The 16,227-nt window shown below is 40.4% G+C and overlaps 1 protein-coding gene across 1 annotated transcript in view; it reads right to left on the bottom strand.

Annotated features, from left to right (window-relative positions):
- Positions 1–16,227, bottom strand: part of GRID2 (glutamate ionotropic receptor delta type subunit 2) — a 2,613,212-nt gene that overhangs the window by 1,043,183 nt on the left and 1,553,802 nt on the right. The window contains exon 8 of the mRNA XM_085641143.1: positions 14,004–14,123. Coding sequence (XP_085497269.1) covers positions 14,004–14,123 — 120 coding nt within the window. The remainder of the gene's footprint in view (positions 1–14,003; positions 14,124–16,227) is intronic.

Here is a 16,227-nt window from a genome sequence, read left to right as displayed (position 1 = left end):
AAATTATCCAATTGGTCACACTAGCTTTTCACAATGTTTCAAAAGTCGGTTACAAGAGGCTACACATTGGTGATATGTTTTTCCGAAAGAAGCTGCAATGTATATAAATAAGTGTCTCCCTGGCGTCCAATGTGTGCAAAGAGCTTTATGCGTGTGTCTAACACTTAGAGGAGAATTAATTTGAATTAAGACAGATCAGAGAGGTTCTAGAAGTATAGGGGGCATATCAACAACAACCGGCGATAATTATCTCTAAGCGCACTTAGCGCTAGGATAATTATCGCCAGCTAGCGTGAATTTTTATCGCTGAGATAGCGTGCTATTAGCAATGCTTATCTCAATAGCGATAAAAATCCTCACGCTAACAGGCTAACGTGAGATTATCGCTGGAAACCCAGCGATAATCTCACGCTACCTTGTTGATAGGGACAGGCAAACTTAGCCATGATATCCTCCTTCCATAGGATATCATGGCTAAGTCAGAAAAATACCAGATGTAAAAAAGCAGCGTTAACCGCGGTTAGCTCTGCTTTTTTTGTCTCTAACAGGGTTAGCGACATTCTTGATAATAGGAGAAATGTCGCTTAGCAACATTTCTCCTATTATTTTACTCTGGAACGCCCCCTTTGCATCTCATTAGAGATGCAAGGGGAAGCGTAGAGTAAAAGGGTGCTAACATGCAAATTTGCATGTTATCACCCTGTTGTTGATAGGGCGCTAGTTTTATCTCTGCTTTTTTGGCTTTTAAAGCCAAAAAAGCAGAGATAAAGCCCTTGTTGATATGCCCCATAGTGTTTAGTCTCATCATCAAGTATTCTTCTGAAAAGCACTGGTTGGTGGAAACAGGAGAACTCAACTTTCAGACAAAGCAGCATCTGCAGTCACTTTTATAGATGTGTTCTGAGACAAAGGTGAAGCTAGCTTGAATCCATCCTAGGAGTTAGGAGTAAAAACAAATGCTGGTTGTTTTATTCAAAGATTTGTTTCTCCACTGGGGTGCAGAGTAAGCCCGCCCGTGAGCCAAGGACCCCAATCAGGGGAATGGTTCCAATGGAAGGCAAGTGGAGGCCAGGAGGTGGAATGAAGTGTAGGACAGAACGAACTGCGACTATGGAAAATGCTCACCAGCATGCAACCGCCGGCTCTGCAACCCCATCACAGCAGACAGGGAACCACATTGAGCAGTAATGGAATTGGAAAGTTGTTGATTATTCATAGCTGCGAGAAGGCGCTAATGGTATGTGAGAGGAACAGCCCTCTCAGCTTATCAGCAGAGAATAAAACATATGGCGTGGAAAGTATATCCCATTTCCTCTCTATCTGGGCGTCCAAGCCACTAGGATTTTCAGATGAATTGCAATGAACCTTTTCAGTAAGTAGTCAGCTAAAGCATCATTGGCAGGAAACATTTCTAAAGGTAAATGTATTTTTTTTTCTGAAAATAAAATATGAAATACACAGAATACTCTTTAAAACAAAACAGCACTACTTCCTTTGAATGTCGAGGTTTTGATAAATGTGTTTTTTTTATCTTGAACACCATCACTGTTTTCTTTTCTCGGTCTGTGCTGTTGATCGCAAGAGAGGCTTTGCATTTGCGAGACATTCGTTAAAAGTATGGCAGCAGCATCCATGCTGACCCGCGCTCATTCTTGAAAGCTGGTGAATCCATAGGTGTTTAAAAACCGCCACCCAGAAAGTTGGAATCTTCACTATGGCACAGCACATGCAAGGTATAACATCGTGTTGGTGGGTTGTCACCTCATTACTCCAGCCAGAAAATTGATGCATCCCACTATATCAAGGTCGACAATATTGTCTCTCAATGTCACATACACTACATTGACGGACCACTACATTGCAATGTAAATATATATTTACTATCGACCTCAATTATCAAGTCAGTATGCCAGTCACTATTTCAAGGTTGGCACTATCAGCTTACCTATACTTTTCTACATCTATCACTACATTGAGAGATTCTTAACTTCACCTACACTTAACGTCACATCCTGCACACCAGGGCCGGACTGGGAACCAAAACCGGCCCTGACAAAGTGCTCGGCCAGCCCCCTCGGGGGGTTGCCGGTGCCCGCTACGGCCAGTCCGACCCTGCTGCACACCTATCACTATTTTGAGAGATAGGTATGTATACTATTCTTAACTCAACCTGTGCTTACCATCACATCCTCTACATCTGTCACTACATTGAGAGATAGCTATGTATTAACTATTCTTAACTTCACCTATGCCTACTGTCACATCCTCTAGATCTGTCACTACATTGAGTGATAGCTATGTATTTACTATTCTTAACTAAACCTGTGTTTACCATCACATCCTCTACATCTGTCACTACATTGAGAGATAGCTATGTATTTACTATTCTTAACTTCACCTATGCCTACTGTCACATCCTCTAGCTCTGTCACTACATTGAGTGATAGCTATGTATTTACTATTCTTAACTTCACCTACACTTAACGTCACATCCTGCTCACCTATCACTACTTTGAGAGATAGCTATGTATTTGCTATTGTTACCTCCACCTATGCCTACTGTCACATCCTCTACAACTATCACTGCATTGAAAGATAGCTATGTATTTACTATTCTTAACTCAACCTGTGCTTACCATCACATCCTCTACATCTATCACTACTTTGAGAGATAGGTATGTATTTACTATTCGTAACTTCACCTACACTTAACGTCACATCCTGCTCACCTATCACTACTTTGAGAGAGACTTATGTATTTACTATTCTTACCTCCACCTATGCCTACTGTCACATCCTATACATCTATCACTGCATTGAGAGATAGGTAAGTGTTTGCCATTCTTATTTAACCTATGCTTACCATCACTTCCGTTACATCTATCATTACATTCAGAGATAGGTACGTATTTACTATTGGTAACTCAACCTATGGTTACCCTGGGAGATAGGTAGCAGTGGAGTAAATAATAGTAATTATATTCTCAACTTAGAACTAAGTGAGGATTTAAAGTAATTAACACGTTCTTTTCATGTGAAATAGTAACCACTCCATTAAAAAGGGACCATCAATGCTTTCAAATAACTGGAATATTTTACCTGTGGTATATTCCAAAAACAAAACTTTCCAAAGATCTATTACTGGCACTGGTGAGTCACATATACTTTGTGTTCATTTGTCATCTTAGAGAAAAAGTCTGATAGTTGTATAAAATTACATGGTGATCAGTACAATATTCTAAAACTAAAAAAATAGGCTTTTCTTCCCAGTGTTGCAGAAGATATGAATGTTCTTTTTAGACATCTAATGAGGGTATTGAGAGATAGTGTGAAAAAGACAGAAACGTGAACAGAATGGCTAAATGGGAAAGAGTAGCATGGTTGGAGGTGTAAAAGACTTAGGGGCATACAAGAGTTTTTCGCCACAGGAACGTCACTTTTTATGATGTTCCTGTGGTGATAAACCCTTCACCTTTTTAATGCCTCCTTGTGAATAAGATCACCTTTCACGCAGCACTTAGCTTGAAAGAGGCGGGCAATGGGTGCTGTGGTAGGCATTCCACTGCAACACCCATTGATTTTTTATGTTGCCCCATATTTACAAGGGTGGCGTAGATATGGGTCAGCGCCAAAATTAAGACTGAAAAAAAACCTGATCTTAACATGGCGAAATGAGGAGAAATTATTAATTTCTCCTCGGTTTTGCTGTTTCTATGTGTGCTGCATTGTACGGCACATATAGAAACCGCAAAACACCATGAGTGATTGTTCACAGGAAGTTATCCCTTCCTGCACATAAACAATAATTAAAAATATCATGATTTGCAACTTTTATGTGTGCTGCACCATGCAGCACACATAGGAGTTACAAATCACCATTAGTGATATTTATGTGCAGTAAGGGACACCTTCCTGCACATAAACAATCGTTCCCTCAATCTAGCCATTCTTGCACTATGGTACAAGGGTGCTTGCATTGGCGTTAGTCAGCTGAATTTAGCTCCAGTGCTAGGGAAAATGCAGGGATGCACTGTATCATTGTATATGCAGTGCATCCCTCTGTTTTCAGAATGGCAGAGCGCTTTGTTAGCAATTTTGGCTTAACGCCGAGCTGCATCATTCTCTTGTAAATAAGCCCCTAAGTTTATGGCAGAAATACAATCCAGTTATATAACACTTGCAGATAAGTGTTAATCATTTTAACTAACCAGGTTCTACTCGGAAACACCTATGAAAATAAATATCAAACAAGTATGACAAAACACTGTTGATTGCAGGACAATTACACTCTTGTGTAAAACATGGCACGAGAAATAAACACAGCCTAATAAAAAACATGATACCGTGTCATATTTTTCATACACCTTACAAGGCTAAACCTTTGGTACCTATTGCAGCATGTTTCATCTCAGTAAGCCAAAAACGACTTCTGCACATATAAATTAGCTTTCAGCAAATGTGAAACTGCAATACGCGTCCCTTGCTCTCATCAACTTTCACCACTTCAATGCTGATGATGTTTGACTGAGAATCATCGTTGCACATCCAAACTACCCAAACTAGTACCTAAACTTGGCTCACAATTTCACTTCCTTCTTTAACACCATATTCTCCTAACTGACCAATGACAGTCCCTACATTGATTCCCCGCGCCATGCTCAGCCATGCTAAAAACCACACACTTGACAGATTTCTCCAATCATTCATTTTAAATTACCAGAATTATGTAAGTTACTAAAATGTCCCAATCACACCCGAAGTCATGTATTGTCCAACATTAACATGTTACAAACAATCAATAAGTAAATCAATGGATGTTCAAAATATTAGACTTTCAAAACAAACACCAACTGCATAGAATGTTCTGAGAGAAATGAAACTTGCTCATTAATTAAATTGATTTATATCAGTCACAGATAAGGTTGTTGGTCTGTTATTGTTTCATTCACATTCTTTATCTGTAGAATCCATCACACAGCATAGGGAAGTGTGTCAGCCCACCACAGTAAATGGCTACCTTCACTTTGAGTGACAGCTGTAAGAAAGTGAACGGTTAATTAAGTGGATGGAAGTCCACCACAATTTATAAAGTGGCTCACCTTTTAGGTCCAAATAAAGAATTCAACTTAAACCTGAGATCAATCCCTGGTAGCTATGTCATAGGGAACACAGGCTTAACCTACAGAGATTTTTAAAAAATATGTATGCATACTAAAACAGTAATACATTTAAAACATCAAGGAATAAAAACCCCAAGCCAACTTATACAAAAATCCATTAAGGGAAACCAGTGATATGCATTTTTAAAGATTGAAGGAAAATTAGAGCCAGAAAGCACAAAGCCCCAATGATAGTCTAATAGACGTTCCTGCTAACCAAGATGGATCAGTTTTGTTGCGGTCAATGATTTTACCTTTGGACTTAGCCTTTGAAGTAGAAGTCAAAATCCTCCAGAGAGGCAAGATTGCAGGCTGTATCCAGAGAAGTCCTCTCAGTGTTAGATAGCCATTGGACAAGGTTACATTGACACTGTTGGTTTTGGTGGAAAATACTCCTGGTAGGAACATTAACATTTCACCCCCAGGGATGCCCTCACATCAGCCAGATATTTTTGCTACCTTTGCCCAATTTAGGTTTTTAAGTTCATACTTAGAGGCCGATTATGATGTCGTTTGGAAACTGTTACGAATGAATCGGTCTTGGAATCATTTCCGAACGAATCGGGTCCTGCGAGTCCGAATGACCGACTACGATGCTTCCCAACATCGTTCGCGTGGACTCACATTGACTTTAATGGGAGCCTGTGTTCCGAACGAGAACAACGGCTCCCACTGAAAAAAGGGGTGGTTGGTAAAAACCTAGCACCCTGTGAATACCCGCCACATTGCACATGGTAGGGAGGAGGGGTCCCTTGGGTACCCCCATGGTCCACAATCGGGGGCCCCCGTGTGAAGGGGGGCCGGTAATGGGCCCCCAAAGACAGATGTTGACAGACCAAACTGGAACAGCTGTCCGGGTTGGTCATCGTAATCACTCGTTCGGAAACCATGTCCATAAAGCTGTACGATTTGGCTCCGAAAGACTCTGGCTGTTCAAATGCCTTTCGGAACCGATTCGAACTGCACGAATGGTTTCCAGGCATTGTAATTAGTCATTGGGAAATGTGTACGATTCGTTTGGAAACAAGGGTTCTGAATCGGATTCTGCAAAACCGAATCCCATTCGGAGCCTCTCCAAACAACATAGTAATCGGCCACTTTGTCTTTTTGAGAGCTCAGAATTGTTCAGTGGGACAACATTGTAAGCTGTAAGCATTAATGTTTTCGAGACGGCCCACTGAAACAGATTATTTGCTGTGGAGAATCTCCTAGCAGGAGGAACCTGTTTCTTCAGCCAAACAAGGTAGTGCGTCGGGTGGGTTGGCTTGGGTGGGTGGTTGATCCTGATACTCTGGAGGTCTAGAGATTCAAAAACTTTCAAAGTCCTAGCTTTTCAGATTTGTTTAGAGAAGTCTAGTTAGGCACAGCAAAGGTACTCAACGGATGTATGACGTTACAACGCATGCTTTTACAACGCATGCTGTTACAACAAAAGTTTTACAACGCATGCGATGTTACAACGCATGCTTTTACAACGCAAGTCTTTACATCGACATACACTAGATGGCGTGCTGACATTAGAAATGTGTAATTTACTATTCTAACTCCAGTCCACGTTGCAGTAGGGAAGGTGTTTGGATAGTAAACTACACCAGTGTTTCCCAAACTGGGGTCCGTGGACCCCCAGGGGTCCGTGGCTCATTCCCAGGGGGTCCCCAGGCAGCAGTTTTAAAAGCACTGCAAAGTTCCTTGTAAAATTAGCAGTTTTTCGAGCAACTATAAAAGTGTCATGAAAATGCCAGTGATTAATTTACCTGCTGGAGAGAGATGACTGTTTTGTCCAGTGGCAGCCTTGACTTATCTTAGGCGACACAGAGGGTTAATATGCCTACTGAAAAGAACGTGTACAATGCATTTTGAAAAACAGTATTTTATGTGCATAGGTCAGTGGGTTATTGATTTTGTCACAGAGATTCTTTTGTCACTGTGCAATTCATAAGGGACTATCGTAATCTAGCAGTGTCCTATAAACTGTCATCAAAGAGCCGCTTGCAAACTGCATGGTAAAAGTTAGCAACATATGTTTATTCCCAGTCTATCATTATCCTGATGCTGCTATGTTCCCACTTCCTGCACATTAACAATTTTGTAATGCCGTTTTGTCACTTCTATGTGTGCTGCCTAATGCAGCACACATGGAAGTTGAAAGGGCCACCTTCCTGAAAATAAACAATCAAAGGTGTTTTGCTTTTTCCGCTGGAAAAAGCAAAAATGAGGAGAAATAAGGCATTTCTCCTCATTTTGCAAAGTTAAGACCAGGTTTTTCATGGTCTTAATTTTGGTGCTGTCTCCTATTTAAGCTGACCTTGTAAATAGAGGGCAGCGTCAAAATCAATGGTTGTTGGAGTAAAATACCCACTGCCCACCTTTTTCACGCTAAGCATTGCACGAAAGGGGGCCTTATTTACAAAGCAGCGTTAAGCCACAATAAGTGGCTTAACGCTGCCTTGTGAATAAGGATAAGCCCCTATTGCCACAGGAACATCGCAAAAAGTGACGTTCCCATGGCAATAGAAACTTGAAAATATGCCCCTAAAATCCTTAGTAATTTGAGTATTTGTTTTGTGTGCACACGTGTTTATTTTTTTCAAATTACTGTTTTAATGTTTGAAATTTAAATCCTACAAATTGCTTGGGGGTCCCCGGCTTCCAGTGGTGACTCAATGGGGGTCCTCAGGAGTCAAAAGTTTGGGAACCACTGAACTACACTATTTCTAATGTTAGCACGCCATCTAGTGCAAGTCGATGTAAAGACTTGCGTTGTAAAAGCATGCGTTGTAACATCGCATGCGTTGTAAATGTTTCGTTGTAATGGTAGTGCGGTGTAAAAGTTGCGTTGTAAAGGTTGTTCCCCTACTCAACCCTTAGGAACAGCCCTTGGGCAGTCATGACTCACTCTAGCAAACGCCACCAGCAGGTTTCAGTCCAGGTCCAGTTGCTACTGGTCAGATATGCCCTCAGGAAAAAGGCCTTTAGCAGCTTGTTGTGTCACTGTAGTCACACAGGAGGTAAGCCGACTGACCAGTGGAGTCCATGTCTTTGTCATGGGTAAAAGTGTGACCAGCCCCAGTGCTTCAGGACTCCTCACAGGTCTCAAATAGCAGGTGCAGTCCTTCTTCTGGTCTTTCAAAGGGCAAGAGAGTGTTTTGAGGAGGGTGCTTTTGGGTGGAACCTTTATGCTAGGCACCAGCTAGTGGATGGGGGTGACTACTGGTTCCTCACTGACCAATGGGGTAAAATTCCCATGGGCAACCCTATCCACTTTTCCTACAAATTCTGTCTGCCCTACTTCAAACAGTCCCACAGTACACCTTATTCCCAAAATCTGTGGTCACTCAAAACCAGTTCTGAGTGTAGCTCTCCTTCTACTGGGTATGGTGCCAACCTGACTAAGAGGGCAAATGCTCATCCCCTCCAGGTCTCATCTGACATTTACTTGTAACAGAGCAGAGTCTTTTGAAGTTAAGTTCCTGGGTCAACCCAAACTGGTCTTTAGCTGGTTTTCATGCCTAGTGAAGAAAAACACCTCCCAACACCCAGGTCAATGTCCCTGCTCTGGGAGCAGTGTTCACACCTCATTAAGGTCAAGCACTTGGTGGACAGCTGCAGGGGAAGTGACTTAAATTATTGTACAGGAGCCTCAAGCACAGGAAAGGTAACTTTCTATATGTAACCTTTTTTAAATAATTAGTAAAATAAGACTTCACCATTGAACTGAGCTATTAAAAATAGTGGCTGTGCTATTTTTCTCGCTTGTAACAAACCTGAGATAGCACAATACATTTTTTAATCTGTACTCCAATATTCCTTATAGGACTGCTGCAGGCTGATGTAAATTATCATCAAGGATCTACAGCCACAGAAAAAGTACCTTTTAACTTTCTGTAAGCTACTTTTCCTAAATATTTAGAAAATTCTAGCTTCACCATTGAACTGGACTGTAAGTAAATATTAATAATAGCATTGCTTGTCCCACACCAAAGTAAGCAGAATTCAGTTTTCTAAATCTGTACTCTAGCATTTTATTATTCTCTTTCACAATGAGTCATCCACACACAAAGTAGTCCCTTTATATTCCAGGGATTACAGTGGCAATGTGTGTGCTTATCAAGACCAAAAATATTAGCTTTTTGTTTTTTAAATATTGTTTGCTGAGGGCTCAGCAGTTTACCCACTATAAATGTTTCCAAATACCTTGGTAAAATAAAACAAGTATTCTCAAAGCCAAAGCCGGGTAGCCAATGCCAGACCTACTGACTTTACTGATGTGTATTTTACTGTGTGTTCCACATTCTGATGCTTTCTCTCCTCAGAGCACCATAACTTAATGTCACAATAGGATTTAGGAGGAGTGTTTGTGGTCTACTGTGCTGTCCACGAGCAGGGTATGACTGGCCTATAGGACAATCAGGCACTCAGTGTGATGTGTCAGATGGGCTGGTCTGACAGGTCAGTGTGGGACGTTTTTTTCGCTGTTTGTGGCCATGTTTTATGGTCTGCTGGGCCCATTTATACTATTGATTTCCCTGATATTAAAGCAAACATTGCCTGCAGCAAGCTCAAATCCATGCAATGTTCCATACTTTGCAAAACACCTATACAGAGTGTCCTTGAAAGATCAAAAACGGTCCCAATTTGGAATCATGGGCGGCCTTTTTAGCTATCAAATTCACTTTTGGTTCCTGAGTTTATTTTTTGTACCAGGCCGGCACTGTCTGCAAGACCTGGGAAAAAGTAAGTTACAGTAATGCTGCAGGATTGCAACTTACTTATTGGGTGTTTTTTTGGCTAGGTCATTCAAACAACAAAATTCTCAAGCATCTTGGCCTGACTACAAGCATTGAAACAACGTTGCATTTTGCACTTCTGTTTTGATAGATCAATTCCTTATGCTATGTGCTAACACTTTAGTTTCTCGAAAAGAGCACATACATATACAATCCCATAGTCAGAGAGCACCGATTGCCACAGGTCCAAGTCTCAATTGCTTGTGATGACTCACCCACACACATCTCTTATTCCTGACAGCCCCAGATGAGAGGCCATTGCCACCTTTGCCAGCTTTAAGTTGTTTCTTATTCTCTGATAGGGCCTTAGAGAGTTTCCACGCGCAGTTTACCTTACACACCGCTCTGAGTGCTGGCTCCCGGATAGCCGAAAACATTAGAGTGCAGGAGGTCCTCAGGGCACAAGACCTAGTTATTACTTTTCTATAAATTATTTCTTAAATGCTTATGAGTTGGTTAGGACCCAAGCCCTCCACAAAACAAATTCAAGTTAAACCTCACAGGTCAATGTTACTGCAGAGATCAAGGGGGGGGGGGGGGGGGGGCAAACAATGCACTGTATTTCTCACAGAGGTGGCAAACGCAGACAAAGTTCGTTTCAGCTTATAGGGGCTGTCAGCTACAAGGTCGAGCATAAGTCAAGGTATGGGTCCATAAATATAGTGTATTTGCTTTTGTACAACGCAGACACGATGGTGTCACTGAAATGGACTCAGATTTCCACCAACCACATGCCTTGCATTTACTGATGTGTATTAAATATTGAACGGAAAGTGCCATCGTTCCTTTGACCAAGAGGAAATCCTGGAATGTTTTCTAGCTAATCAAATCTCCTGTGGTGCTATAGTTAGAGAAAATATGAAACCTCCAAAACACATGACACATTTTTGCTGCAAAATAACAATATGCCTGTCAGGGGCCACTGCAAATACTCCCAGGCTCTAGATAAAATGGAATACAAACTCTGCAAGGGCAATCAAAGGGAACTGAGTTAAAGAACACTAGGATATTTCTCATATTTCAAAAAATGCATGCCAAGTAAATTAGTAATTGGTAAAAAATAATATTTATTGTTATTTTATTACCTAAGGGTGGATCTTGTCTAAATATTTGCAAAAGTTGCACAATGTGCGAGAAATCTGATTCCTCTAAATACATATTGAGAGTGTACAGAAATGTTGAGAGTGATTTAAAAAAAGATCCTAATTAATGGTAAGTTCTTATTCTTTTGACATTTCGATGCAGTTTGTGAGGAGTCAATGTTTTCAAAATACATTTTCAAAGTTTCAACTATGGAACTTAATCTTTAAGAATCCGACTTTGTCTTTTAGTATAAATGAATAAGTTCATGTTTTCCTACACTGGAAATGTTTATCATAAATAATGAAATGTAAAATCATTTACCCTGTCGAGATAAGCCTACGGTTTTATCTGTGAGTACCTTTACGTTCTGTTTTTTCTTTCAGGGCACATTATTGTTCAGAGATGCTGCTCTAATTTTTATTTCTTATTTAAACTCATAGACGGTAAGTATTCAAATTAAAAACTGACGCCATCATCATCATCTTTATCTTCATCACATGATTGTTAACACTGTCGAAGATTATCTATTTGCATCCACAGGTCACACAGAAATAAAATAAAATGCCAAGGGCTTGAAATCAGATTGCTGGCTTCTGGCACAAATATATGCAAAAGGAAATCACATTTATTAGTACAGATGACCGAAATAGCTAGATCTGTAGCACCTCTCTGATCTTGCCTGCATTGAATATGTTTATGTGGCTACCCTACGAGTGGATATGGAAGCGCCCACATAAATCTTGGGTGCACAATTCCTTGCAGTGCGTGGGAACTCTGACCTTAGGATAGAAGGGCGCTAGCCTGCCAGCGGGCACCGGGCATTTCCCCGGTGGGCCACCAGGGTTAGGGGCCAGTTTTGGACTCCTGGGGGCCGATTTTGTTACAGGGCCGTTTTTGCAGCATAGCTGCAATGTCGGCCGCTTTAACGAAATTGGCCGAAACCGGCCATGGCAAACAGCTCGGCTGCACTCCAAACCCCCGGGGAGTGGTCGAGCACTTTGCCAGGGATGGTTTTGGCTCCCAGTCCGGCCCTGTCGCCAGGGGACTGGCAATGCCCATAAAACTCTTCATAACCACTCTTTCTGTCCCCTCCTTCCGGGATGCAAAAGTTCCAGGACCCCATAGATTACAGACATGGTGAGCATCCTGAATGGGTAGCTGCTGAGGGGTAAATTGATTTGCCTGATTTCCATGAGGAACACCGACTACAAAATGAAAATACCCTTCACAAATGCTCAAGCACAGTGATTTACTGGCATTACAAAAGCATCCACATGTTCTTCCTGTAACCCAAAATTGTATGGGGAGTGCAAAAAGGGCCAACAGTTCTTCTGTGTTTTTTTAAAATGGTCTTGTAGTGCACTTTACTAGGGACTCATATTAATTAATGATTAAATATGCCAATTGTGGATAAGCCAAAGTTACCATGTATTAAGCAGAGAGCACACACACTTTAGCACTGGTTAGCTGTGGTAAAATGTCTAGGGTCCTAAAGCCAGCAAAAACGAAGTCATCAAAAGCAGGAGGCGGAAGACTCAAAATTCAGGGGAAACCATGCTAAGGATTCCATGTCTAACAGTTATTTACCCAAGGTTCCCAAAAGAACTCATCATGAGGCTGCAAAGGCTGCAAGAATGTGTTTACTCTTTCGTAAAAGTGATTAAATCAAAGCAACCCGAAAACTCTTTTTTGCCTCCAAATGAATGCAAGGATTACGTTTTCAGTTAGATTATTGGGGAAAAGCCCCAGAATACTGACAATGTTCCCCAATTATTCAATAATTAGGAATCTTCATTCGTCAACTGAACACCTCATTACCCAATGACAATTCAAATGCTTTAAACTAAGAAACAGATCCTGAGATGTCAAAGTCTGTCGGCTATGGAACTATGTAGATCCAATCCTGAGAACCAAATGAAAATAATTACAGATAGAAAAACCTATGAAGAGAAAACCTTTCATACTGACATAGAAATAAGAATGTCTATGAAGCAATGGAGCTCCACCTTCCTTGATCATTCTTGAAAGACCCTACTTTGTACCCAAAGCTGACACTTCCTTTTCTAGACTTTCAGCTCAGAATGGAGAATGGGAGCACTCTATAATATCCTCTCATCAATAAATAAAACAAATTAAAAGATAAATAGATATTTTACTATGCACAGGTATTTGTTACATTCTCTGTGATTCCTTAGGCGTCAGACTCTGGTTTTGCACGCAAGACTTTTTTTTGCTTAGCAATATAAACATTTATGACTATGTTGGTGGCATTTTAATGATCTTTTTCTCTTTTTTATTTTTAAAAGACACTTTTTTGGTTTTTCTAAGTTTTTGGGAGTCATCTATAAACTTAGTTACATTTGGTACATAGTTGTTGTACAATGCAGTGCGTTATACCATTTACAGTCGTCAATATGTATCAGTTATCAAGCAATGTGTACCTTTTAGTACATTACACAGTGCATAAGCGATCCTTTGATGACAACAGGAAAATAACTAGGCATGATTGCAAGTGCATTAACATAACTCCTAAACTTTCCCATCCCCCGTCCGCCTCTACTGACTCTAACCCGGCTTAATGATCTCTTTCTCTATATAACATGTAACACAGCTTGTTCATATATTAAATTCAACATGGCTGAAGTAATTCCAATAAACTAACTGAAACAGCTCTTTATTCCTCATTAACGCAAACAGCATCTTGCATTGTGTAACCGCATTACCCACCCAATCTGTATTCCAAAATATATAATTAACCAACTTCTGTACTTATTGGCCAGAGTCTGTGTATGTCAAAATTGAACTTAAGTCCAGGCTACATAGTTTTCTTCCTGAGAAACAGGTCGCATCCTTACACATTTCGGACCTTGACGCTAGGTTTTAAGGAATGCTATTTTGGGTTGATAAAAATAAGTTAGTGTTTTAAGTCGCCAGGAATTTATAATGTCATTAGAGTTGATCATTTTCCACTCACCTTCCGCATGCCTCTTCCAAGATCTTCACCATAGTTTGTTCCCAGAATTTCAAAATAAATGTTTGGATTTCCTCCATTTTCCCCAAACTCTAGTGTGCCGGTCAAACCATTTACCACACCCTATCAAAAGAAGATACTGTAAATGTTTTGAAACAAAGCAATGCAATATTGATCTAGCAATACTACAGGTATTTAAGTGATTCTTAGACACTTTTAATGTGCATTTAAAACACTTGACATGAGTTATCACTATAATAAGCGTGAAATCATTTTACAAATCAGAACATAACACGGAAACCTTTTGTAAATGTGATGTATTAGATGTGTCTTAGTATGACATTATTGACAACATAATTTTGAAAATAATGATTTTACAATAATGATTTTTTTAAACATGCACATGATTCCCTTCAGTAAATAGATCAGTTTTAAGACCACAATTTGAATTTCTTCCCTAAAAGTGAAGTTATCTCATAGATCACTTACTACCTGGGACGTTTTGGTGAGTGTATGAAGATTTTTTTTTCTGGTCACAAGTGGACTTTTCCACAACTGAAGCATATTTTGTGTATACACAAAATAGTGCTTCCATTGCAGAAGGAAAAAAATATTTGAGATGCAATTGACTAAACCTATGCAGCATTTGATTAACTTACACTCTTTAATGTATGCACCCATAAACTGGGAGTTGATTGCATTGCAAAAAAAGGATAGTGAAAAACTGAAACAGTAAAATCACCCTATTTGGATATCCAGGTGTTGGAAAGCAAGGTCGGGCTGAGGACACTGCTTAAATTCGAGGTTTACTCCCATAAAGATGCAAATGTTATGTTATGTTATGTTAATCAAGGATTTATAGAGCGCACAGCTACTCGACAGAGTGTCCTGGCGCTATGACAGAAGAGACAAAGAGCAAAGACTTTGAGACCAAAATTAATTAAGGTGATCAGTTATGGTAGTTGTTGAAACATCCAAGTTTTTAAGTGCTTTCTAAACTCCAGAAGGGTAGTGGTCTGTCTCAGGGATAAAGGCAGGATATTCCAAGCGCGGGCCACTTGCACATGGAAAGACCGACCTCCACAGCGGGCTCTACAGAAACTCGGCGCCATGATCAGATATTGATGGGCTGATCTAAGCGATCTGCACGGGATGTAGTAGAAAATTATTTTCCGGATGTAATGTGCCCCCAGCCCATGCAGAGCTCTAAAGGCAAGGGTTAGGGCTTTGAAGAGAATTCTGAACCGGACTGGGAGCCAGTGTAATTTCTTCAGATGGTGGGAAATCCATTCTCTGGCTCCTAACTTCAGGACCGCTCTGGCTGCTGAGTTCTGAACAATCTGAAGCCTGTTCAGAAAGCACTCCGGGAGGCCAAGATATAGGAAATTAACATAGTCCAATCTGGAAGTAATGAGGGCCTGCACGACTAGCTTCCTATGTGTCGTTGGTAATAGATAGAGAAATTTCCTAATCATTTTTAAAAGTCCAAAACATGCGCCAGTCACTGTCTGAACTTGAGTTTTTATGGCTAACATATCATCCATTTTCACTCCCAGATTTTTAACTGTGTTAACTGCCATCTGGGGTGGCGACATTTTGTCAGGCCACCACTGTTTCCAAACGTCCAGAGGAGGGGAGCCAAAGAAGATGATTTCTGACTTCTCAGGGTTGCATTTGAGTTGGTGAGATTGAAACCAAGAGAACACTTCTGCCAGACAATCTCTGATCTTCTGACCATTAAAATCTTCCCCCTTCCTGAAGGTATTTGTTGATTCGCAAAACAGAAGCAAGTGATTAGCTCGTGTCTACCCTGGTTTTCATTTGACACTGTTCCAGTACAGTAAAGAAAGAATGCTTTATTTGGATATAAAAATAACCTTAAAAGAACACCTCAAAATTACAGCAGCAATACATGGGACAATAATTATTAAAATCTTCAAATTACTTTAAAAACTTCACTGATGAGTGAATGATAAAAAGCAGAATGTGCAAACAACAATGACAGTGACATATAAAATGCATTCGATTTCGGGTCTTAACAATCAGCCATAAATGCATTCCAATGTTTCGTAAAGTAACAGCAGAATATACAGAGTAGTCAAATAGGATCAATTTTAGCAGCATAAAAAGGGTTGCAGTGTGGTACGGAATAGCTCCTAAAAGATAGCGTAATGGCAAGCCAGTCCCGTTACTGTCTGAAGGTGCGTATGCATGTCGTATAAAGATT

Source organism: Triturus cristatus, chromosome 2_2 (genome assembly GCF_964204655.1).
Source record: "Triturus cristatus chromosome 2_2, aTriCri1.1, whole genome shotgun sequence".
NCBI lineage: Eukaryota > Metazoa > Chordata > Amphibia > Caudata > Salamandridae > Triturus > Triturus cristatus.
The sequence above is the reverse complement of the archived record's forward strand: the minus strand, read 5'-3'. Positions and strand labels throughout refer to the sequence as shown.